Genomic DNA, 26,589 nt, shown 5'->3' with positions numbered 1-26,589 from the left:
GATAATTTGGCTGCCATCTTGACTTTTTTTAACCCTTTGGGGAATAAATGTTTATTTAAAAATAAGGTAGTCCTTGAACTATGACCACAATTGAGCCCAAAATTTCTGTTGCTGAGACAGTTATGTGAATGTTGCCCCATTTTATGATCTTTCTCGCCACTGTTACTAAATGAATCACTGCAGTTGTTCAGTTAGTAACATGGTCGTTAAGCAAATCCGGCTTCCCCATTGGCTTTGCTCGTCAGGTCGTAAAAGGGGATCATATGACCCCAGGATGCTGCAACCGTCACAAATACGAGTTGGTTGCCAAGTGGCTGAATTTTCATCACAGGGCCTTGGAGATGCTGCAATGGTTGTAAGTGTGAAAAACTGTCGTAAGTCATGTTTTTCAGTGCTGTTGCAACTTCGAACAGTCACTAAACGAGGATTGCCTGTATATTTGCCGAGCGGTAACATCAAAATTATTCTTCCCTCCCTCCCGCTTGATAATCATGACAAACATCTCTGTTATTTTTTAATATTGGAAACTTTTTATTTTTCTTTCAAATGAGCACCAACATATATGTTGTAAATTGGACAAAACAATGCTCCTTTCCTTTTAATACTGAAGTAGTATGTACAATATGCCAATGTGTTTAAAACAAATTAGGCCATTAAAAAAAAACAATAATAGACAAGTAAACATTTATTACTAAAGCAAAATAAGACCTGAAGAATTTGTCAAACAAAAATAAAACATCAATAAAATAAAACCAAGATTTATTTATTTTTAAATATTAAAGTATAAAGTATACAGTTCTGTAAACACAAAGATGTCCAACATGATGAACTGGTATTAGAAATATAGTCTCTTCGTTTAGGGAAAAGATAAAGGATATTCCAGGATATCTTTGCAATAATAATAATAATATTTGCCTGCACAAATATTATTATGCAGCGTTTATTTAAGTTAAAAACCATTCCTTTTTCTCCCCTAACGTCTTTCCGCTCTCTTTAAAAAAAATATTTATTTTTTTTAAGTACAATTCCTGAACGTTTACACAAGGTTATATTCCGCTTCCCGAAGCAGCAAAACCGATTGCTTTAGCCAAAAATGGGCTCCGATGGAAGCAGAAAAATGGGTGATTCATCTTCCGCCCATGAAATGATGCTACAAAATATATATTTAGCACACAAATTATCTCAGGCCCAAAACGCACACCCCGAACAATGCTTGGCATGATCGCAAGAGAAACTGATTTCATTTCATTGTGTTCTTGTGTGTGTGTTTGTGTGTGTGCATCACAAAGTGTGAAGACTACAAGGAGGGAGAAGGGAGTGTATTCTCTCTGCCACTAACCACAACACTGACGCAAAGCGCAATTCAGTAGCTGATGTTGTTGGTCCATTTCATATTTTTATCAAAAGTCAGACACTTTGGAAAGGAAAAATAATAAAATAATAACGCATGCGTTTTGGTAGTGAGATGATTTACTGGGATGCCAAAAAGGATTTACCCAGGATGTAGGGATTGGGAAGTGGTCCTGTAGAAAGAAGGATACGCCAAATTTTTTATCTCCTGATGCTATTTCTGTATTTTATGCAACAGTTTGACCCAGCTGAAATTTTACTGGGACAAAGTTTTAATCACTTTAGGTCTAGAAATGCTATTTTGGAGACCACCAAAAGAACACAGTCAAAGGGGGAAGAAGAGAAGGCAGAATCTACATCCCCAGATCAAAGAACCAGGATTGCTAACGCCTCATTCATACCGGTTTCTGATCCAAAACAAACGGGGAGAAAAACAGCTAGAACTATATAGAAACCTGGTTAACGCCAATTTGTGTTGCCTTGCTACATTGCCTGCGTATGGAAAACCCGTTTGGGGAAAACACAGTTCTTATTCCAGTTATATTTCTCAAGCTTGGTTGCTTTAAGAGGTATGGACTTCAACTCCCAGAATTCTCCCTGCAAGCTGGGGGATTCTGGGAGTTGAAGTCCACACACCTCTGAAAGGAGCCAAGTTTGAGGGGGAAAAGAACTGAATGAGGCTGACAAAGAGTTTTTTGTAAACAGCTCCCTGGTAATAAAACACCACACAAATCACAGCGGGTCAGGGTGACAAGACCCATTCACAGCTTAGTGGATTTTTCTACATGATGGCCACCATGGAGGAGGACAAAAATGGAAGGGGAAAACAGATTCTTTGGCTTGGATCACGATACTGGGGAAACCTGCAGGATTTCTCCTTGTCCATGACAGAAAACTGATATGCACAACATTGCAGCATGGTTCTTTCACTGCAATAAATTGCAATAAACACAAGAACAACAACTCACACTCAAATAAATAACAGTCGCTTGCATTAGCCAGTAAATTAAACAACAGCAAAAAAAGAGTTTTTATATTGTGAGCTGGAAGCCCTGGGAAAAAAAAGAGGGTGGGCTAAGAAAGGAATTAATTAAAGCTTCCCAGAGTCCCAACGCATCTATTGAAAGTTGGTGTGTTTTCCCCCAAACTTGGCCATTTTAAGACGAGTGGACTCCATCCCCCAGAATTCTGCAGCCATAGGGAATTCTGGGAGTTGTAGTCCAACTCCTCTTAAAGGATCCAAGTTTGAAACAACACGGATTTAAAGAGGAAAGAAAAAAGGATTGAGGTGAGTCTACATTTTCCATGCACCCTCCGCTACGAACAGTGGATTTTGGGATCTACTGATCCAAACTTGGATCTATTGCAAAATGGAGACATTGATCAGAAAGAGCAAGTTTGATTAGAAGGCCCATCAGTGTATGTCATCCAAAATTGTCTTCGTCCTCTTAACTAGCTTGCCACCTCAGGGATAGCAAAGGACACCATCCAGTCACCGGTGGAGAATGTAGGACTCAAGTTTCCAGCCAGCTGGTTTTTGGGCCAGAATCTTCTACCTCTTCTCTACTTGAAGAGTGATCTAGAAGCATCCAACTTCCCAAACAACTGAATGGCTCTTCTTATGAAACCTGGATTAGAAATTCATATCCTGGGCCTGTAAGACTTAATATATTGTCTCTGCACCCCATAGAGATGTCTTGGTAGACTTCAAGCAAGACTGATGGAGGAACTTTAGACGGTTGCACGCCAATTTTGGAGGCTGGTACCAAAATGGTCCTGGTGAAGAAACCTCACCTTTTCCTCAAATAAATAAGCAACCTTTACTTCCCCCAAATCAGTCTTTCAAAACACAATTGGAGGATGCAGTGTGTCAAAACCACAATCGTAAAAGTCCACCTCAATCATCTCAGAAGCTGAAGGATACTACAGTGTTTAAGGACTATCTTCTATTCCAGGATTTCACAAATCTCAGCAATTTCAAGTGTTTCTCAAACTTGGCAACTTGGAAGATACGGGTGGACTTCAACTCCCAGAATTCCCCAGTGAGCTCTGGCTGGGTAATTCTGGGAGTTGAAGTGCACCTGTCTTCAAGTTGCAAGAGAACTGAGAAATACTTGCGTGGTCCAAATCAGGAAGATCAAGAATTGAGGTTAAGAGCTAGGCTGTCTATCCCAAAACACAACTCTGCTTTGATGTTGGTTTTCCCCCTGCTCCAAATCACAACGACCAAAGGGACGATCATCTCAATTCTGCCATTTGGGGATAATTTTCTGCAATGCTTTTCTTGAACAATTGATCACGAGCTCTGGAGATTTTGAATTTTACTAAAATTAAAGCTTTTCTGTAGCCCCAGGCTCTAAGATGCAAAACCGTGGTGATATTTAATACTAGCTTAGGGTTATCTGTAGTTAGGTCCCCACTGTGGCCGGCTGATAATGTCCTTGGAAACGATTCAGCCTCTGTTCCTCTCTAATTCCTACCGAAGTTAGGACAGATTAGACCAGGGGTCCCCAAACTTGGCAACTTTTAAGACTTGTGGACTTCAACTCCCAGAATTTCTCAGCCAGGTATGCTGGCTGAGAAATTCTGGGAGTTGAAAGTCCACAAGTCTTAAAGTTGCCAAGTTTGGAGACCTCTGGATTAGACCTCTGGATTAGACCAAGTTTGGAGACCTCTGGATTTCTAGATTCTATTTGCCTATTTTTAATCAGGAATGCCTCTTGGCACCTAAACTTTGTTTTTTAAATTATTATTATTATTTTGCAGGGAGTCCAAGATTGCACTTTTCACTCCTCTGGTTCTCCTGGAAAATAGGACTGGCTATTGTTCAGAGTCACACAATGAGTCCTATATATGATTTCAGTTTTGAACCCATAGCTCCTTAATTTTAGACCAAGTCTTCATTTACTGTACTAAACTCTCAGACATTGCTTCCATATTTCTCCACTGGCAGTAATGTGGACTAGAAACCTTGAAGTTTCCATGCTTTAAAACAGTGTTTTTCAACCTTGGCTACTTGAAGACGTGTGGACTTCAACTCCCGGAATTCTCCATGCTGGCTGGGGAATTCTGGGAGTTGAAGTCCACAGGTCTTAAAGGGTGCCAAGTTTGAGAAACACGGACACAGGAAATCTACCCTTTCTTTTTAAACCTCCCATCCAGAAGTTCCAACAAGTCTTCCTTTGGGGTGGCACATAATATTAATATTGTGGGAACACAAGTTGGTCTTAACACCAGCACATAGTGAAGTTCCTGAAACATTTAAAGTGACACAATAAAGAACTTTTCCCCCTTCCTGTCTCTTTCGTTGGTACGATTTAATTCATCTTCCTGCTCCCCCAAATTTATCTCCCCCGTCCCCAAAAGTTCCACAAAGACACTAGAACGTTAAAAAAAAAAATCAATTTGCTACGAACTGATTTTATCTCTTGCCAATTACAGAATGTTTCTTTCTCTCTCTCTCTCTATTGAGAGATGCTTTGTGGCCTACAGAAGATCTCACGGGAACAATTTCCACCCCTACCCAAATGAAACTGAATGAAAGGAAAAACTGGATGGAAAAATAATAACAATAATAATCGAGTGAGGTTAAAGTCCATGCCACTCGAACTAGCCCTGTGTTACGTGTCAGGTCAAAGGGTGGAAAAATTTCACACCATTATTGACCGATCCTATAAAACTGCAACGGAGAGGAATTGGAGGGCTTTGGAGACGGACAGAAACCCAGCCCTAGAAATTTTCCAAGGTCCTTCAGCCTCCTGTGTGACCTCAAGACTCTCCTTGAACCAAAAAGTGTGACTTCCAGGAAAGCTCTCCCCCTAGATAAGTCCATTTCCAGACTTAGTTCATCCCGAGTGTCATTCAGACTTATCTCCTGCAAGGCTGGAGAGACAATTAAATCCTTAGCTAGGTCAGTGGGGCAAGGATGCCTTTTAATTAAGCCACCCAGGGATTTTTCCAGCTTTGCAACTTGGGAAAAACGGGATCGCTTTCAGACAAGCTTCTAAACCTCAAAGATCAGATCCAACAAAGGAAGGCAATGCAATGCTCAGCCTTCTGGCTGAGTCCTCTACTGATGAGAGAGGAGAGGGGTGTAAGCTAAGAGGGAGATGCTAGCGACAGGAATGGTTGCCCTGCCCCCTGTTATAACATCATTTATTCTATTTATTTTTCTCAGCACAGAGAACACAATACTTTCTTTCAGGGCAAAAGGACTTTTCGGTCAAGCCTGGTGGATTCACACTCTTTTAGCGCAGGGGTCTTCAAACTTGATCGCTTTTAAGACCTGTGGACTTCAACTCCCAGAATTCCTCCTCCAGTCCATGTTAGCTCAGGAATTCTGGGAGTGGAAGTCCACAAGTCTTAAACTTGCCAAGTTTGAAGACCCTTGGTTTATTAAAATGTTAAAGAAGTGATTGACTCTAGACTCATCACTGGGTGTTTTTAAGAAGAGTCTAGACCGGGGGTCTCCAACCTTGGCAACCTTAAGACCTGTGGACTTCCACTCCCAGAATTCCTCCTTCAGTCCATGTTAGCTCAGGAATTCTGGGAGTGGAAGTCCACAAGTCTTAAACTTGCCAAGGACCCTTGTGTTTAAGCGGAAGCAGCCAGCTCTTTTGGATTCCCTATTGGTGACACCACCCAACTTCTTATTCTCGTTTGCAAGGAAGATTCTCAAGAAAGTCCAGTGACTCTAAGCCACCGGAGCTAAACCTCTGGAAGGCCACGGAGGAGAAAGAAGGTGGCTGTAATGCAGGAAGAGGGCTTCTCAACCTCTCCAAACAGGAGTGAAGGAATGGATGGAACCACCAGCTGATGGCCCACAGGTCCTCCTGATTGACTCAAATTTGAACACTTTTCACACTCTGAAATATTTTCTTCCCACAACGTTACGGCCAAAATCTGCTCCTGGGTGAGGAGACGTTCTAAAAAAAAATAAAAAATGACAAGACAAGAGGACTAAGTTTTGAGTCTCCAGCTGCAATATCAATATGTCTCACAGCAGACTTTACGGGAGTTGCTAGAACCAGGACATCTGTAAATAGACATATAGAGTGACTTCAGCCTCCATTTCTATGTTCTCCTTGCATCCCCCTTTCTCCCCCGGCCTCCCTTTTGGCTTTGGACACAATCCATACCTCCTTGAGGAACCTCAATTGTGCGATGCTAGATTACAATCCCCCCAAAAATAACAAGCAACCCCCAGATAATCAGGCTTATCTCTGCAGACTTTTGGGGCGGGCTAATTCTCTAGAAACCAAAGATGTTAAAACATCCCTTTTCAAATCAAAATTTTCTTTTCATCAACTTCAGCATAAAGACAAGAGAAGCCACCTCAGATCCAAGGAGACACAGGTAGTGGGTTGGAGAATAGTAGAACTAGCTAGCCTAAAATTAGGAGGCCTACAACTTTTTTTTTGAGATGCAGAGAAAAAAAAACAGGCATGAGGTATATATATATATATATATATATATTTACAGTCCGCAAAGTTTCAAGCCATGGTTTGTCAGGATTTAAAAGGATAAAGGGGTTGACAGAAACCCTACTCATTCTCTCTCATCTGTCCCACACCCCCAAATCGTTGAGTTTCTCCCCTCAGGAGTCCTAAACCTTGACTTTAGCCCCCTCCCCTCCCAAAAGGCAACCGTCAGTTTCTGAGACGTAAGTTGTATAACCGTTTGGCATTGGGTTCATTCCTTGCTTTTTGTTGTCGTTAAAATAAAAAAAAGGAAGAAGAAACACAATGCCACACAATGCCAGAACAGTGAAAGAGGAAGACTAGGACACGCTAACTTGAGTTTGGACTCACAAACAGATACGAAAAGCAAAGAGACGGAGTGGTGGACGGTCGCTGATTCAGGACGGCAGAGAGGGTGTGCGCGCAAGGAAGCGTGGTCTCAGGATGACAACGAAGCCCACAGCCCCAAAGGTGTGGTGGCACCCAGAGAGTGCCAATCGCTTGCTCGTTCTCGGAGATAAAATGTTCAGTCGGAAGAGTGAACGCTCGGCGTGGATCGGATGTCATTTCCTTTTCCATCGGCGGTTCAATCCCAGCCATTATCTTTGATCATGTGTGCTAATTCGATGATGTATTTGCCTTCTTTATATTTCTGGCTGCTCTCAAAGGCATGTTCCTTTGAAACGACAACGACAAGAAGAAAAAGGCATTAACAAAATCTGGAAGGGAGACGCGTGGTTTTGAAAGAGTCACGTTCAAGCTTTTCCTTAAAACATTCACGAATGTTCTGACCCAACTGGGTTCCCAAAGAGCAAACACAAAGGCAGCAGCCCCCACTTTTACAGATAAAAGGCTGCTTTCCACGAATCAGCTCTGACTAGAAAGAGTCTTGCCAAGGTGTTGCCAAAACACCTTGTCAATTTTGCCAAAAACCCAGAGTTAAGAACTATTTTACAAGATTCTCCAAACACAAACTAAGATGTCCACTAGTTGAGCTTCAGAGCTTCTTTGCTGTCTGCAAAGAACGCTTTTCCAAACCTGACTTTTATCCTCTTGAGGGAGGAGCCATGACCTTGCAGCCTGACTCCTGAGTCGCCCGTGCTGCTGTAATTGTTCTTTCCTCCGAGTAATCCTTCGTGCACGTGCACTTGGCACAGGCTCCTCGGGAACCTCCTCATCACTGCTGCCAGCCCCCACAATCTCTGAAGGCAGCAGTGCACTCCCTGATGGTCCTGGCCCCTCATCAGAGTCATCGCTCTCCTCAGCCATCTGCACCTGCTGCCGGCTAACCACAACGACGAGGTTAAACCCAAAGGCTCTTTGTCAAAAGGACTGGGGTTATTTTTTCCTGGAGGAAGAAGAGGTTTCCCTTCTCATCCAAGAAGCTTCATCGGATCTACCAGAATAGTAGGGGCGATGGAGAAAGTAGTTCCAACAGGATGGAGGAAAGGGGAGATGGAAGGATCCTATTTCTTAAGATCAGAGGACATTTTGGAATGCCTAGAGCAGAATATGGCCAGCATTGGCTTAATTTTACCGGAAATTAAAAACCAGATAATATATCCAAGCCCATTTTGGTCCTAGCATCCCTTGATTTAATACAGGGGTTTTCAAACATGGCAATGTTAAGACATGTGGACTTCAATTCCCAGAATTCCCCAGCCAGCCGGCTGGGGAATTCTGGGAGTTGAAGTCCACACATCTTAATGTTGTCAAGTTTGAAAAAAGATAATAATCTAATACAGTGATCCCCAACCTTTTTGACGCCACGGCCCGGTACCGGCATCATCTGGGTGCCACCATCTTTTTTTGATGAAAACGTGCTTCCGGTGAGCTTTCTACCCGGAAAAGCTCACCGGAAGCACTTTTTCATGAAAAAAAGATGGCGGCGCCCAGCAAGCCGCGGACCGGTAGGAGTTGTTCCGCGGACCGGTACCGGTCCACGGACCGGTGGTTGGGGACCCCTGATCTAATACATCCTTCTTTTCCAATTTTCAAAATCCTATCCAAGGGGATAATGATGGCACCATAAAGTCTCCCACTTTTGTATGTTTGTGGCAGTGTCACACCTACAGGAGGAGCGTGCTTGCATCGTGACTCTCCTTAGAACTAAGGAGAAATTTCCTGACAGTGAGAACAATTAATCAGTGAAACAACTTGCCTCCAGAAGTTGTGAATGCTTCAACACAGGAAGTTTTTAAGAAGAGATTGGGCAATCATTTGTCTGAAATGGTATAGGGCAGTGGTGGCTAACCTTTTGGGGCGCCTGTGCCAAAAATTGTGTGCGCGCCTGTGTGCCAGCATCGAGAAGGCAATGCGCCTGCCCCCTGCGCATGTGGGCGCAATCCCCCCCCCCCGCTACTCTCTTACCTGCACTGAGCCTCCCAGCTGGTTTTCAGCCTCCCAGAGGCTTGAGGAAAGCCTCTGCAGCCCCAAAATCGGCCAATTTCGTCACTTCCGGTATTTCCAGAAATACAGGAAGTGACGAAACGGGCCTATTTTTTGGGCTGCAGAGGCTTTCCTCAAGCCTCTGGGAGGCCAAAAAAGGCCTCAAACAGGCTGAAAATCAGCTGTCAGGCGCGCGCATGCGCAGTGAGGTAAGTTTGCCTGCGGCTCGCGTGCTGGCACAAATGGCTCTGTGTGCCCCCTGTGGCACGTGTGCCATAGGTTCGCCATCATGGGTATAGGAAATATCAGGAAATGCAGGGGGTTGGACTAGAAGACCTCCAAGGTCCCTTTCAACTTCTATTCTATTCTATTCTATTCTATTCTATTCTATTCTATCCCTATCCCTATCCCTATTCTATCCTTATTCCTAGTCTATTCTTGTCCTGTTCTGTCCTGTTTTATTCTATTTCCTATTCTATTCTTATTCCTATTCCCTTCTTATTCCTGTCCTATTCTTCTTCCTATTCCCATTCCTATTCTACTTCTTATTCTTATTCTTCTTATTTCTATTCTATTCCTAGTCCTATTCTATCCCTCGTCCCATCCTATCCACTCTATTCTGGTTTCATCAAAAATAAAATATTAAAAAAAAAAATTTGTGAGTTGAAGCCAGCCCATCTGGAAGGTTCTCGAATTGAGAAAGTTTGGTGTATCGCTTTTGTTTTGATCAAGGTTGCTTTTTCCCCCGCTCGGCTTTTATTCTCTATTGATTGTGCCTCACCCTAAGATGTATCGATCTAGGGCACACTATAAATATTTGAATTGAATAATGAATGAATTATTGGAACGAAACTTTAGGGCCTTGCTGTAATTCTAAACATTGGTTTTTATTTTTTTAATTTCTAAAGAGAAGGGTGGATCACTTCTTCAAATGGACAGAGCTATTATTTGCTAGATTTTGACCCAAGACCCCTAGTTATGACTATACAGGTAGTCCTTGACTTACAGCCATTTCTTTAGTGACCATTCGAAGTTACAACAGAACTGAAAAAAGTGACTTTTCTCACTTACGAGCGTTGCAAGATCCCCGTGGTCAGGTGATCAAAATTTGGATCTTTGGCAACGGACATGGACTTAGGACGGCTGAAGTGTCTTGGGGGTCATGGGGTCACCTTTGGTAATCTTCTGACAGTGGGAAGCCAGGTTCACTTAACAATCCTGTGATTAACTTAAATCATAGCAGCAATTCACTTAACAACCTGGTCAAAGCAAGTTCACAAAACGGGGCGGCGGGGGGGAGGGGAACCAGGGATGGGATTCTACCGGTGTCGGACTAGTTCTGTAGAACCGGTTCTTCCGATTCTGCAGAGTTTGGAGAACCTGCAAATTTTGCCCCTGGCTGGCCCCTCCCCTCTCCACCCAGTCAGTTCTTATCACATATGCGCGACACCGCTGGCTGCATTTTTCCCCTGCCCGCCCAGTCACTCCTTGCGGTATTTCCCCCCCCCCGATGATCAGCTGTTCCAACAATCAGCTGTGCCCCGGGATCCCCCTCGCCGTCTTACTAGTTCCCCAGGATGTGCTTCCCTGAGGCCTTGTCTTGAGCTGAGCAGTAGAAATTTTGGGCTTGATTGCGGTCTTAAGTCTGAGCGGTGCAGAGGTGGAGTTCCCGCCTCACAATCAGGAGGCTGTGAGTTCGATCCTAAATACAGGCAGATATTTCTCTCTTTTGGGCACACTTGAGAATATATCGACCGAATAAAACTCCACACTGGCAACAGGAAGGTCATCTGGCCAGTAAACACTCAGCTCCATTCAGTTGCCCAGGCTCCACCTCGCAAGGGATTATAGAGGGGTGTTTAAAAGATGATGATTGCGGTTGCAAGTCGAGGACTACTTATAGTGTAGCAAAGGAGCAGCTCGCTAGAGTTTCGACAGAACCGAGGCGCCTGAATCGCAAAACACTTTGCTTGGTGTGAAAAGCCACAGACGTAAATGGTGAGAAATTGAGAATAACGTATTTTCTTAAAATATCCCAGGTCTAAAGTGTGCACGCTGGTCCGTTTGACAGAGTCTGTCCTGCAGAAATCCAGCTCATAAGCTTATTTATTACAAGTGGTCTTCAACTTACGACCGATTGTTGAGCAACTGTTTGAAATTATGACACCTTCCCCCTCCACCCCAAAGCTACTTACAACCTGCAGGTAATCCTCGACTTGCGACCGTAATTGAGCCAAAAATTTCTGCTAAGTGAAACATTCATTACGTGAATTTCTCCCCATTTTACAACCTGTCTAGTCGTTAAGTGAATCTGGCTTCCCCATTGACTTTGCTTGCCAGAAGGTTGCAAAAGGGGATGATGTGACACTGCAACCGTCATAAATACGAGTCAGTTGCCAAGCATCTAAATTTTCATCATGTGACCTTGGGGACGCTGTCATTTTTTTTGCCAGTTTCTTGTATTTAGAACTGAGTCAGTTTATGATCCCAGCGTTCACTTAACAATTGCCAGGTTCATTTAATGACCACTGCATTCATTCACTTAAAGACTGCCATGTTTGCTTAACAACCAACATAAAATAATTAAATTATTTTTTTTTTAAAAAAAGGCCCGATCACACGATACCTCGACTTATGACCAAAATTCCAAGCTCAATTCGGGTCGTAAGTCAAGGACTATTTGGAAAGTGCCCGACATATACTACAGGTATTCCACACATTTCTATTGTTAAGTGAGACATTTGTAAAGTGAACTTTGCCCCATTTTACGACCTTTCTGGCCACCATTGTTAAGTGAATCACTGCAGTGGATAGGTTAGTAACTTGGGTTTATTAAGTAAATCTGGTTTCCCCATGGATTTTGCTTGTCAGAAGGTTATAAAAGTTGATCGCATGACTTTGGGACAACTTTGGGCACCTGTCATAAATGTTAGTCAGCGGTCGAGCACCTGAATTATGATCACGTGACGATGGTGATGCTGCAAAAGTCATAACTGTGAAAAATGGTCATAAGTCACTTTTTCCACTACCGTTGTAAAATGAACTGTGGTAATTTATCTGTATGCAAATATAATTTAGTTGTTCAAAACGTGTAGGATGCGGAGGGATTTATCCTTCCTCTATTTGAAAGTCTGTGTTTCCTTTGGCAGCAAAAAAAACCCATAAGTTATTTAGTAAGATAGATTCCTACTGAAATCACAACTCAGCGTATAACACAGCAGATAAATATCCGCCTTCTGGTTTGTGTCAAGCTGTTCTCAGCAAGGCTGAAGAAAACCTTCTTGGGAACATTTAGAAAAAGACCCAGTCCTTTTCTTTCATCGAGTCAACCCTTTTTTGAGTTTTTTTTTCCTTTTTTTTAATTCATTTATTCCCTTGTAATTTTTAAATGATTTTAATTTTTTTAAAAAAATTACGGGGCCATCCTTGACTTATGACCACTATTGAGCCAAAAAAAATGTATGCTGCTAAGCAAGACAGGGGTTAAATGAAAGTCTTGGCCGATTTTATGATCTTCCTTGCCATGGCTGTTGTGAATCCCTCCTCCCGTTGTTAAGTTAGTGACCTGGTTGTTAAGTGAATCTGGCTTCCCTTTGACTTCGCTGCTCCGAAGGTCGCAAAAGAGGATCACGTGACCCCGGGATGCTGCGACCATCATAACTACGAGCCGGTTGCCAAACCCCTGAATTCGGATCACATGACCACGGGGGGTGGTGCGATTCAACCAGTGGTCAACTCATAAAATATTTCTATGCTCTTTTTAGAGTTGCCAATAGAAAGGGAGGTGGGGGGAGCAGTGTAGCAGCTTGCAAAAATGAAACTGCATTCCATAAATGTCTTTCAAAGATAGTAACTAGGTGACCGAAGTTTCTGTCACACAAAATTCTAACTGGAGAGCATGATTGATGACTCTGGGCTATGGATGTGTCCCATTGGAGAATATGAATTATGATACACCCAGGCACGTTATTGAGTTAACTCCCAAGAAATCCTTTGTAAGTTTTGGAAGTTTGGCTCGAGACTCATGATTTAAATGGGGGTCACTGCTGGAGTCCTGACACTGGTATAACAACCGGTTCAGTGAGCGTGCTCTTCGCTTCGCGCATGTGCTCTAAATTTTAAAAAGCCCATTTTCAACACAATGACTTACCTTCTAACTTGCAGCCCCGGGGGTCTAAAACAGTGAATCAGCTGTGCTAAAAAAAATAACCAGGAAATAAAGCACAGGAAACAGCAAGAGCAGGGGATCAGGGCCAAAGGCTCACTGGAACTACCAGTTTGGCTAAACCGGTAGAATCCCATGCCTGGCAACGGTGTGAAAAATGATTGCAAGTCACATTTTTCACAGCTGTTTTAACTGCTCACCCTGAAACTGACTTGGCCGAAGCCATTTTGAGGCTTCAGGGTTGCCACCCTGGAGTGGAGGGATGGGAGGGGGGGAGAGAGAGAGCTGGGTTTTTTGTAGTCAAAACAAAATAGTTTCTCTTGGGAATCAAGGACATTCTCACACCTGGTCAGAGAGAGAGGAAGAGTGACGTTACCAGGCGGCTGGAGGGCACCTCGATTGGACCATGTGACTGATTGTTTGGGGAAAGGGGGAAAAACTTTAATTTTTAATTAGGTGAAAACCGCGGGAACCTTTCAGTGTCGGTTTTCGCCAGTCTGTGCCAATATGATATATCCAATAAAACTTGTTCTTTGAGAAATTGACTTGCTTCGGAGTTCTGTTTGCTATGGGTGTATTACTTGGAACCAGGGGTGGTATTCAGCAGGTCCTGACCAGTTCTGGAGAACCGGTAGCAAAAATTTTGAGTAGTTCAGAGAACCGGCAAAAACCACCTCTGGCTGGTCCCGCCCCCATCTATTCTCCGCCTCCCGAGTCCCAGCTGATTGGCTGGGTCTTCTTTGCTTGCCCTGCACAGGAGAACGGAGCTGGAAAGCAGGTTAGTGGGGTGGGCAGGGGATGGGGATTTTGTAGTATCCTTCCCCTGCCATGCCCACCAAGCCACGCCCACCAAGCCATGCCACACCCATCAAGCCATGCCCACAGAACCGGTAGTAAAAAAAATTGAATCCCACCACTGGTTGGAACCCTGACATTAACATTGAATGGTCCTTAAATGGACAGTTGTAAGTCGAGGACTACCTGTATTTTAATTTTAATTTTTTCCTTGGGCGATGAACACTTATTTATTTATCTTATTTATCCCAAGCATGTTTAAACTCGGTTACTGATGACTGACTCTCTGCCCCTTCTTTTCTATGATCTTTCCTTCTGCTGCCTGCTTTTAGTATCATCTAAAAGGCTTAATAAAATTACATCGCTTTTGCCCTTAATCTTATTCAGGTGGATGGCATACAGCTCCCTGGAAACCATCCAGAGAGAATTAAGTGCAGCTAGTCCTCAACTTACAACGGTTCATTTAGTGACTGCTCAAAGTTACAATGGCGCTGAAAAAAAATGTACTTAAGGACAGTTTTTCACACTTACGACCGTAGCAGGTGTCCGTAGCAAGTGTCAACGGGCTCCTATTTATGACGTGATCCCCTTTTGCGACCTCCAGACAAGCAAAGTCAATGGGGGAAAGCCAGATTCACTTAACAACCGCAGTAATTCACTTAACAACCAGGGTTACAAGCTTCTCTGTGAGATTCTCATTTTAACAACCATGGCAAGAAAAGTCGTAGACGGCAGTCCATTCACTTTAACCAATGTTTCACTTAGTAACGTGAATTCTGGACTGAATTGTGGTCATAACTTTGAGGACTACTGGATTTATGACGGTGACAATGTCCTAGGATACCCTTTTGGGACCTTCTGACAAGCAAAGTCCCCAAACGGGGACACCAGATTCATTTACACAACCATGTTAACTAACTTAACAATTTTGGGGGCCTTCTGGGACTCAGGCAAGCCCCTTGGGGGGGCGTTTTTGCTCCCAGAAGGCTGCCCTGGGGATCTGGAAGGAAAAAAAATGGAGCCTGGTGGGGGGCATACAGCACCCACACAACACTCCATTTTGGGGCCTCCTGGGCCTCAGGCAAACCTCCTGGGTGAAGCAATAAGACAGCGAGGGGGATCCCAGCACAGCTGATCGTAGGAACAGCTGATCATTGGGAGCGGGGAAAATACCCTAAGGAGTGACTGGGCAGGGAAGAGCGAGTCAACAATGTTGCGCACGTGCGCAATGTTGCGCATGCGCGATAAGGACTGACTGGGCAGGGAGAGGAGGTGCCACTGGGTCAGGGGCGTGGCCAGCCAGAAGTTACTACTGGTTTGGCAACCCACGCCAAACCCTTGCTACCGGTTCGGTTGAACCGGTACGAACTGGCTGAATACCACCACTGACCGACTCCCTGAAAGCCAGAGTCTCAGGGGTGAAAAATAATATACGGCCCTTGATAACAGAATAAGAAGCAACCCTTCACCACTCACATATTTCCAACCAAGTGTAGTTTTGCAATTTTCACAGTAAATATCAGCCACTGCATGAAGTCCCGTTAGCAGAATTCGCTCCTCCGCAGGACCGCAGCCGACGTTGACTCTGCAGGGAACAAGGGGATGGGAAGAGAGAGAGAAAGCTTAATTTCACCGAAGGAGCAAGTTATTAACTTTGTCACAGATTGTCAAGTATTACCAGCTGTGTATTACCAGAGCAGTGTTTCTCAAACGCGGTCCCTTTAAGAAGGGTGGACTTCAATTCCCAGAATTCCCCAGCCAGCATGGCTGGCTGGGGGAATTCTGGGAGTTGAAGTCCACACCTCATAAAGTCACCAAGGTTGATATCACTTCTCCAGGGTGTATATTACAGAAATATTAAAAAAAACAAAGTCAGCTTTAAGGAGGCATTTCACAAATTTTACATTGATTTTTTTTTTTTACAAATTCATGTGAAATATTAATACACTTTAGGAAGCCTTAGTAAGGCCACATGTGGAATACTGCATCCAAGTTTGATCCTCACATTACCAAAAAGTTGTTGAGACTTTGGAAAAAGTGCAAACAAGAGCAACTAAGATGATTAAAGGCCTGGAGACTAAAACATATAAAGAACTGTTGCAGAATTCGGGTGTGGCTAGTTTAGAGAAAAGAAGGATCAGGGGGGGACATGATAGCAGAATTTCAGTATTTGAGGGGCCGTCCCAAAGGAGAGGGAGTCAAGCTATTCTGCAAAGCACCTGAAGGCAGGACAAGAAGCAACGGGTGGAAACAAATCAAGGAGAGAAGCAACCTGGAATTAAGGAGAAACTTCCTAAAAGTGAGGACAATTAACCAGTGGAACAGCTTGCCACTAGAAGTGGTGGGTGCTTCATTACTGGAGGTTTTTAAGAAGAGACTGGACAGTCACTTGTCTGAAATGGTCTAGGGTCTCCTGCTTGAGCAGGGGGCTGGACTAGAAGACCTCCAAGGTCCCTCCCAGCTCTATTCGGATTGATTCATTGATTGATTCAAACGTGGCCGAAACCATGCATGTCTCCCAGAGCATCATCATATTTAATATTGAGATATCTCACAGATGCTTTTATTACTAGTAGATTATGCACCTTTGATGTACAGTCAGGATACATTTATGGGTTGGCACCCAGCACCCAAGGTAACCATGGATGTCCCAGGGGTTGGATCCTACCGGCGTAACAACCGGTTTGGTGAGCATGCGCTTTGCCGTGTGCGCATACGCAGTCCTTGTAAACCAACTTCTCCAGAAAGCAATAACCGTCTGCTGATGCGTGGCACTCCACTGTGCCACGCAAAGCAACTAAGGTTGCTTTAGCAGGGAATAAAGGACAGCCTAGAGCCCGGGTGGGCAGGTGGGCCCAACCTAAGCAAAGGAGATCTTCAGATTGAACAGGTTCGGTGTCATCTGCTCTTCGGAGCTACCGGGCTAAACCGGTAGAATCCCACCCCATGGAGGCCCCCAAATAAAATGAATTAAACATTCAAATATTACATTCAAATATTAGGGTTGGTGTGATGGGTGACCTCACATCAAACCTTGTACAATTTCAGGCCACACCACTGTACCAGGCAAGGTTTTGCCCTAGATCTCACAAGATCCAAGGAGGAGACATCCAAACCATGCAATATTTGTTTATTTCAAAAGATATGGATCGTTGTAATGCCCAGGGGTGGGATTCAAAAAATCCCAACAACCGGTTCTCTGCCCGGTTGCTGGGTGGGCGTGGCCATGGTGGGCGTGGCCTACTGGAACTTCCGGGAGGGCAGTTTTTCGCCTTCCCCAGAATCTGGAGGCTATCCTTGGACCTCTGGGAGGGCAAAAAGGCCTCCCCCCAGGTTCTGGAGGCCCTCCAGAAGCCGGAAACAGATCAGTTTCTGGACTTCCGGAACTTCTGGGAGGGCAGATTTTTCGCCTTCCCAGAGTCCGGAGGCTTCCCTCAGACCTCTGGGAGGGCAAAAAAGGCCTCCCCTCAGGCTCTGGAGGCCCTCCAGAAGCCGGAAACAGATCCGTTTCCAGACTTCTGGAAATTACAGGAGGGACATTTTTCGCCTTCCCCAGAGTCCGGAGGCTTCCCTCGGGCCTCTGGGAGGGTGAAAATGGTCTCCCCTGGGCTCCGGAGGCCCTCTGGAAGCCGGAAACAGACCCATTTCTGGACTTCCGGAACTTCCAGAGTCCCCGCATGGACCCTACACTGACCTGCATACAAAATGGGCCGCGTGGAGACTCCTGGGAGAGGCAGGAGGGGCCAGCCGGTTGGTTGAACTACCGGTTCGGTGAACCAGATGTAAATTTAACGACTGGTTCAACCCAAACCGGCTGAATCCCAGCCGTGGTAATGCCCTATTTTTAGGGAGGCAGAAGATTTTTACAGTTTGGGACAACTTGACAATCTTTGTGTTAAGAGTTTTGCTTTCTAATCTTTGCACGTATTTGTGGGGTAGGATGATTAGATGACTGAAGCTTCTGCCACGAAAAAATCTAATTGGAGAGCATGATTGATGACTCTTGGCTATGGGCATTTTTCAGTGGATGATACACCCAGAGGGGTGGGGGGAGGGGAAAGCTGGATCAAGGGTGACAGTGAATTACGTATCTCAGAGTTGGCTACGCCCAGGTTAGTGCCAGAGGTAGAATGGTAGCTTCAAATAAACCCTCTTTAGTTTTGGGAGTGTGGCTCGAGGGTCATGATTTAATTGGAGTAACTGCCGGAACCCTGACAGTAGGTGTATCCTGGTTTTAGGTACAGTCCTCACTTAGCAACTGCCTTGTTTAACGACTGCTGTCAGTTACAATCATGATAGAAAATAACCTCACCTTGCAGCGAGACAAACTTAATAAATAAATACAAATAACAGAATAACAGGTTGGAAGGGACCTTGCTCAAACAGGGAACCCTATATCGTTTAAGACAAATGGCAAATAAATAAACTTTGCCACCAATTTTTGCATTTATGGCCTTCTCTGGTCCAGAAAGCAATGAAAAGCAGAAACTTCATCATAACAAGAGTTATGATTCCACTTAGCAACCATTCTCCTTAACAACCAAGTTGCCAGACTGAATTGTGGTTGTTAAACAAGGATAATCTGTACAGAAAAAGCATACAGGAGTAGCTAGTCTTTGTCATTTTTTTCCATTTTTAATCTCATGTCTTCATTTATCTCCAAAATAGGCCAGGGGCAGCCCGGTTTCTTGTAATCTCACACCCTTTTTCATGAAAAACTAAATTGTGGAGAAAATGTTTGGCATCCAAGATTGGAAAAACTTGAATTGAACTGGCTGTTGGCAATCTTGGGATTGTGCCTAGGAGGCAGGAGTTTCAAAAGTTGCCAACTTTAAAACTTGTGAAATTCAATTCCCAGAATCCAGCATGGGGAATTCTGGGAACTGAAGTCCAGAAGTCTTAAAATCGCCAACTTTGGAGACTCATGCTGTAGGGTAACGCTTCTCAACTTTAAGCCATGGGCACTTCAACTCCCAGAATTCCCTAGCCAGCGTGACTCGAATTCTGGGAACTGAAGTCCACATATCTTAAAGTTGCGAAATTTGAGAAACGCTGCAATTAGGCAGCTTATCAAGATTTCCATCGTAGAGAAAGACAACTATATTCTGTATAGGCCTTCGTTCGAATCATGAAAAAAACTACATTTTCCTTCCAAATTTTTTTAAAAAAATACCAAAACCCCCCAACATCCCTGTGAGGAGTTAAGCTCATTCAAACCAACGTTTCAACTAACTGGGTTTTTGAGAAGATGCAATGAATGGAAAGTAATCAAGAGAACCAACCTAAAAATAAGGAGAAAATTATTTGACCAGTTACTGTGGAACAGTTAACCAGTGGAATGGCTTGTCTTCAGGAATTGTGAATGGTCTATCACTGGAGGTTATTTAAAGTAGGTTGCATAACCATTTGATTGGGATAGTCCAGGAAGGTCTCCTGCCTGGGACAGGAGATTGGATCGATTGTTGGAAGGGACCTTGTAGGTCATCTAGTCCAACCCCCTGCCCAAGCTGGAGACCTACACCATTTCTGATTAGAAGAACGATGAGGTCTTATCCAGCCCTATGATTGTGTTCCATTTTTATTTCCTAATTAGTTTAATGAAACGAAGTGATATGGTTAGCAGTGTTCCAATATCTCAGGGGTTGCCCCCAAAGAAGTTTGTGTGTGGTGGGGTTCAACCTATTTCCTAAAGCACCTGAAGGCAGGACAAGAAGCAACAGGTAAAAACTAATCTTAATCTTAAAACTAACTTCATGACAGTTAGAAAAATTAAATCAGTGGAACAACTTGCCTCCAAAAGTTGTGACTGCTCCAACACAGGAGGTTTTAGAGGTTGGACAACCCTTTGTCTGAAGTGGTGTAGGGTTTCCTGCCTAAGCAGGGGTTGGACTAGAAGACCTCCAAAGTCCCTTCCAACTCTTTTATTCTGTTATTCTCCTGCTTGAGCGGGGGGGGTTGGACTACAGGACCTTTGAGGTCCCTTCCAACTCTGTTATTCTGTCACCCTGTTATTCTCTGCTATCAGCAAGGCAAGCCACTAAGAGTAACGCAGCTGTTCCTTACAGCTTATCTTTCAGTAATAAGATAATTTCCTCCCCATCTGGAAGTTTTATTTAGTCCTCTAGCTACAGATAGCCTTAAAAAGAAGAGCAGGGTTAAAACTATTGCAGCGAACGGTCCTGTCTGTTGGCTAATTTTGTCACAAGACCAGGCAGCCGTGATTGAAAAGCTACGGTGAGATATTTTTTATGAAGACCAACGACCACAACACTTTAAAAAACAAAAACACAAAAACACTCACACTGAATTGAAGAGATAGGCTCGCCCTTGACTTCCCTGGAAAGACTGCAAGGCAAGCAAAAATAGGAGAAAATAAAAAAAAATGTTGATTAAACTCAGTGGGTAGTATAGAAAGGCAGTTCTAAAAAAAAAAAAAAGAAGGTATATTCCTTTTAGATAGTTTTTCTCAACTTGGGCAGCAAGGAGGTATGGGGACTTCAACTCCCAGAATTCCCCCATGCTGCCTGGGGAATTCTGGGAGTTGAAGTCCACCAATCTTTAAGTTGCCCAAGGTGGAGAAAAACCACGTTAAGAAATTGCTGGACAGTCTTTAGCCATTTTTGAATTTCCCCCCTTTTTTCTTGCTTATGTGCCCTTATCACACCAATCTACATGCTTCTCCTTAACTCAAAAAAGATAAAAAAGAGATTTTTATTTTATTTTTTGCAAAAATAGCTCTGTGCCAAGAGATGCCAATAGTTGATGGAGCTGTATCTGACTTGAGCATTTATGGGGGGGAAAAAAGACCAGTATTCAACAAAACACACAAGTTATTTTAGCCTGCAGGCCTGTGGGAAAAAATATGTCAGCTCAGGAGAAAAATAAATAAATCAAAAGCCGAGACAGACAAATGAGGGGCGGGGGGGGGAGAGAAGAGATCTGAAATACAGATTTTTTTAAAAAAAGGGAAATTTATACTTAGCATTGCGCTATAAATAACAAGAAAAAAAACCACATTGGCATGTGCAGGAGGTCCTCAACTTACAACCATTTGTTTAACGACCATAACAAGTTAACAAAGGCACTCGAAAAAGTGACTTATGTCCATTTCTCACACTTACGACCGTTGCAGCATCCCCATGGCCACACGATTGAAATTCAGGAGCTTGGCAGGCAATTCGTATTTATGACGATTGCAGTGATCCCCTTTTGCGACCTTGTGGCAAGCAAAGTCAATGGGGAAGCCAGATTGGCTTAATGACTAAATGCTAATTTAGGGATTCATTTAACAGCTGTGGCAAGAAAAGTTGTAAAAGGGGGCAAAACTCACTTAACAACGGTCTTGCTCAGCAACGGACATTTTGGGTTCAATTGTGGTCATAAGTCGAGGATCACGTGCGATAGCTTTCTTGTACTCCTCCCTGAGTTGCTTTTGGTATAAGATGGGCAGCTATATAAATAAGATAAATCAGTAGATATTTCCAAATTGTTAGTCCTTGATTTATGACTGGTCGCTTAGTGAATGTTCAAAGTTATGACGGACCCCCCAAAATTGTTCTTACGATGGAGATTCAAACTTCTAATAGTGTATTTTGGGCACTTCACAACCAGTCATATATTTACGGGCATTTGCAATGTCCCTCAATCAAATGCTTGCAATTTCCAATATTTTTGGCTGGAAAGCGATTTCTGCAATTTCTTGCCAAAAAAAAAAAAAAAAAGCCCATTGTAAACAATGGATTCGCTTAACAACTTTAATGTTCATTGACAACCGTGGATTCACTTAAAGATCGTGGCAAGACAGTCACAAAATTGGGTTGGTCATGTGATAATCTGATAAATGACTGGCACAACTTACAAACGTAATTCTGACTCAGTTACGGTCATAAGATGAGGATTATCTAATTTACAAAACAATTTTATGCAACCTGATTCCAGGGTTCTTTTTATACCCTGTTGGTTGTAAAGAGCAAATTTTCTAAAATTAATCTCATTCCAGTAGTTGTCATGTCTCTTTAAATTTAAATTAGGTACCAAATACAGTTGAGGTCCAGCGAGCCAATCAAGAGCCATAGTTCTGAGCATGGCCTGCCTCCTCTACAGGGCTCCACCTTTATTTAAAGGGAAACATTCTATTTATGTCCTGAGTTTTTAACATCTGGAAAAATAAGCATTTGGTTTGCATTAAAGGTGCAGGCAGAACAAGCTCCACGCCACACGAAAGGGCACATTTTCGTCATGGAGGAGTTTAAAAACAGCCCATTGATGGAAAATAAGAACGGATTTGCTCAAAAGAAATAAGAGAGAGCTCTTTGTTAAGTTTCCCACGGGAATTGCCAGATATTTCTTTTGCTGCTTGCTGGAAAGCAACCATACCAAAATTAGGATTATTTTGTTCAGTGTCTAGACCAGAGTTTCTCAAACTTGAAACGTTAAGATGGGTGGACTTCAACTTGCAGAATTCCCCAGTCAGTGTGCTTAAGATGGTGGACAACTCCCAGAATTCCCCAGCCATCATGCTTTAAGATGGGTAGACTTCAACTCCCAGAATGCCCCAGTTAGCATGCTTAAGATGGTGGACTTCAACTTGCAGAATTCCCCAGTCAGCGTGCTTAAGATGGTGGACAACTCCCAGAATTCCCCAGCCATCATGCTTTAAGATGGGTAGACTTCAACTCCCAGAATGCCCCAGTCAGCATGCTTAAGATGGTGGACTTCAACTTGCAGAATTCCCCAGTCAGCATGCTTAAGATGGTGGACAACTCCCAGAATTCCCCAGCCATCATGCTTTAAATTGGGTAGACTTCAACTCCCAGAATTCCCCAGTTAGCCTGCTTTAAGATGGGTGGACTTCAACTCCCAGAATTCCCTAGTCAACATAGGAAAGTGAATTTCAACACCCAGAATTCCCTAGTCAGCCTGGGGGATTCCTACACCATTATTTATTTACTTCTATTTACAAAGCATATACAGTGCTTTAATTGAAATACAGTATATGACCTCAGAAGGTATACAACAGTGTAAAGTCCCAGGAAATATAAGTAAATAAACTGCCAAATGAAGAGACAACAAAAACGGAGAAAGGCAACAATTGTCTGGAATCAAAAATTTTCACGATCTTTAAAAAACCTTCCGAGCTCCAGGAAAGACATTCCAAAGATGGAGGACTAGCAGGGAGAAGGGATAGGGCTCATGAGGAGATCTTCTTGGGATGTTTGAACACCCCACAGTGGGGTTGACTATGGCAAGGAAGAGTCTGGTATGACCCGTTGTTTCTCCTCATAAGGCTTTACAAGTAGTGCAGTGGCCGTAAGTGCGAGGGCTAGTCATAAGTTACATTTTTCAGCGCCGTTATAAGTCTGAACAGTCTCTAAAAGAATGGATGGTTGCAACCAGAGGACTACCTGTGCAAATGTATATGTGTTTGTGAAAATACAGAATACATATCATATATAGTCCCCAACTTACAACAGTTCATTCAGAGATTGTTCGAAGTGACGACGGCACTGGAAAGTGACTTATGCCCGTTTTTCATACTTACAACGGTTGCAGCCTCCTGTCACGTGATAAAAAATTTGGATCCTTGGCAACTGATTCATATTTATGACAGTATTGCAGTGTCCCAGGGTCACGTGATCCCCTTTGGCGACCTTCTGACAAGCAAAGTCAATGGGGAAGCCAGATTCACTTAACAATCATTTGACTAACTTAACAACTGCAGTGATTCACTTAAGAACTGTGGCAAGGAAGGTCGTAAAACAGGGCAAAAACTCCTTTTACAGCTGTCTCCTTAGAAATTTTGGACTCAATTGTGGTCATAAGTCTGGGGCTAGCCATGTGTATATGTATATGTATATATATTATTATGGCATTCAGCTTTGTTTGGGTATTTTCCCACGTCACAGTGTGTGCTTTTGTTGTAGCATTGCTGGCAATCCATCTGCCATCATCAGGCTTCTGTATAGCCTGATGATGGCAGATGAGATTCTGCCAAACGTTGCTACAACTTTAAAAGCACAACTACAATGACGTGGGAAAATACCCAAACAAAGCTGAATGCCATACATGTAAGTACCCGCGAAAACTTAAGAAAACATATATACACTTATATACACATACATTATACATATACACGTATACTGCATTTACATGAAAAACAAAGAATATATTCCTACACATATATATATACATACATACAGTGTATACACACACACATATACATAGTGTAAATACATACACACACATATACATACAGTGTATACACACACACGTATAGTGTATACACACACAGGTATACATATATACAGTGTATACACACACACATACATATACATACATACAATGTATACACACATACATATACATACAGTGTATACACACACACATATAGTGTATATACACACACACACATATACATAGTGTACACGCACACACACACACACAGGTAGTCCTCGACTTACAACAGTTCATCATTGCAGCATCCCCAATTCAAATGCTTGGTTCATACATATGATGGTCGCAGAATCGTGGGGTCACGTGATCCCCTTTTGCCACCTTCTGATAAACAAAAGTCAATGGGGAAGCCAAGATTTGCTTTACAACCATGTGACTAACTTAACAACTGCAGTGATTCGCTTAATGGCGGCGGTGAGAAAAGTCGTAAAATGGGACAAACTCACTGAACAAATGTTTCAACGAACAACATAAATTTTGGGCTCAATTGTGGCCGTTAACTCGAGGACTACCTGTCTATTCCTTGGTTCCCGTGTAAAGGGACAAACCCTCCCTAAAAATATATCCCTGGCTGTTCCACCATTTTGAGTTTTTCAAAGCCGGGTGTTTCCCTGACGTGAAATTCTCAAGAGGGAATTTCTGATCAGCCAGCCAAGGGAGGCGATGGTGTCAGAGGCCCGTCTTAAGAGGAGACACGTCAGTTGAGCTCCCAAAGTGGCACGGATTGTGACAACTACACAATTAATCTGTCAGCGGCGCCTTCTTCTCGGCCTCCGAATGGATGTCAGAAGGATCAAAAAAAACAACAACAGAAAAACAGAAAAAAAAAAAAGAAAGAAAGCAGCAGAGGTTCAGGCATCTTTCATGCCAACCGTCATTTATTGCTAGAGATGCAGCAAAAAAGGAGGAAAACACAGAGACACAAGACAGAGACAGTGGATTCACAAATGTGTCAGGAGGCCAATAAATCTTCCTCAATTATCTGACAGTTCGCTTGCTTACATGACAGACGAGTCAAAGGCAAAGGAAAGAAATCTTATTTTTTTATGCTTGCAAAGAGAGAGAGAGAGAGAACGAAACCAAAATAGCATCAACGTAGGTGGATTTTTTGAAGAAAGAAAAAATAAACAAAACATTATTACACACACAAGAGTAATCTGCTCGCAGGCTCTGCTCCCATCCTCTCTTGAAAAGTGTGACTCAGGTAGCAACTGACATGATTTACAGGGAGTCCTCGACTTACGACACAGATAGAGCCCCAAATTTCTGTCGATGAGCGAGACAGTCGCTAAGTGAGTTTTGCTCCATTTTATGACCTATCTTGGCCTCAGTTGTTAAGTAAATCACTTGTCATACCCCTGTCGGAATCTGATTCAGAGGGGGAGGCCGAGCAGCTGACAGGGAGTGGGAGTGTGGCTCCGTTGGCTGTGGAAGAAACTGGGGAAGGGCAAAGTCCGGCTGGGCAGAGCAGGCAGAGCAAGGCAGAGGGAATTCAAAGGAAGACCCAGGCCCACCCCCTCTTCATCCCAGGGCACACAGTGGGGAACAGAGAAGGGAGCAACGTGAGTTGCGTGGCTTCTGGGGGAGGAAAGGGCCCTGATTCCCTTCATTAGCTGCAGCTGGGAACACAGCATTTAAAAGGGGAGTTTGCGCACAGCCAACTGTTGAGAGCAAATTGTGAGTTTATCTAGTATCGTTGAGGCTTATCTGGGTTCCTGGTGTCTTCCCAACTGTGTGTGTTTTGCTGGGCTTTCAAGCCTGCAATTCTTTCTCCTGCCCTGTCAAGTTAATTACTGCAGTGTGGTTTGTGTGGATTTTTATTTACAGTTTATATGTAGTTTTTGAACTGAATTTCCTCCACTTAAAGACTGTTCTTGGGAGAGTTTGTTTCTCCAGCCAAAAGTAACCAGACATTGGGGGCAAAGTTGGAGGTATTAAAGGGACTTTTCTTACTGATGTGACTGTGTTGCCTTTGTGCCACGCCCCTTTGGGTCATCACATCACTGCAGTTGTTAAGATCGCAATATGCTTATTAAGTGAATCTGGCTTCCCCACTTGATTTTTGCCTGTCAGACGGTCGCAAAAGGGGACGACGTGAACCTGGGACACTGCAATACCATCATAAATACGAGACAGTTGCCGAGCATCCAAATTTGGTCACAGAACTGTGGGGATGTTACAAAGACAGGTCATAAGTGA

At 43.4% G+C, this 26,589-nt stretch overlaps 1 protein-coding gene across 3 annotated transcripts in view; it reads right to left on the bottom strand.

Annotated features, from left to right (window-relative positions):
* YPEL2 (yippee like 2) overlaps positions 1-26,589 on the bottom strand; it is a 104,576-nt gene that overhangs the window by 34,373 nt on the left and 43,614 nt on the right. For 2 of the 3 annotated variants that reach the window (XM_087956120.1, XM_087956128.1), the window contains exons 3-4: positions 20,459-20,502; positions 15,634-15,742 (exon numbers count right to left, since the gene is read on the bottom strand). In XM_087956120.1, the coding sequence (XP_087812246.1) occupies positions 15,634-15,742; positions 20,459-20,502 (153 nt within the window). Of the gene's footprint in view, positions 1-7,066; positions 7,486-15,633; positions 15,743-20,458; positions 20,503-26,589 lie in introns of those variants that run through there. The other variant, XM_087956125.1, reaches the window with a different exon arrangement.

The sequence above is a fragment of the Notechis scutatus genome, chromosome 1, assembly GCF_049901735.1.
Source record: "Notechis scutatus isolate UNSWTSFEM ecotype Mainland chromosome 1, rNotScu1.2, whole genome shotgun sequence".
NCBI lineage: Eukaryota > Metazoa > Chordata > Lepidosauria > Squamata > Elapidae > Notechis > Notechis scutatus.
This window is presented reverse-complemented; position numbering and strand designations above follow the sequence as displayed.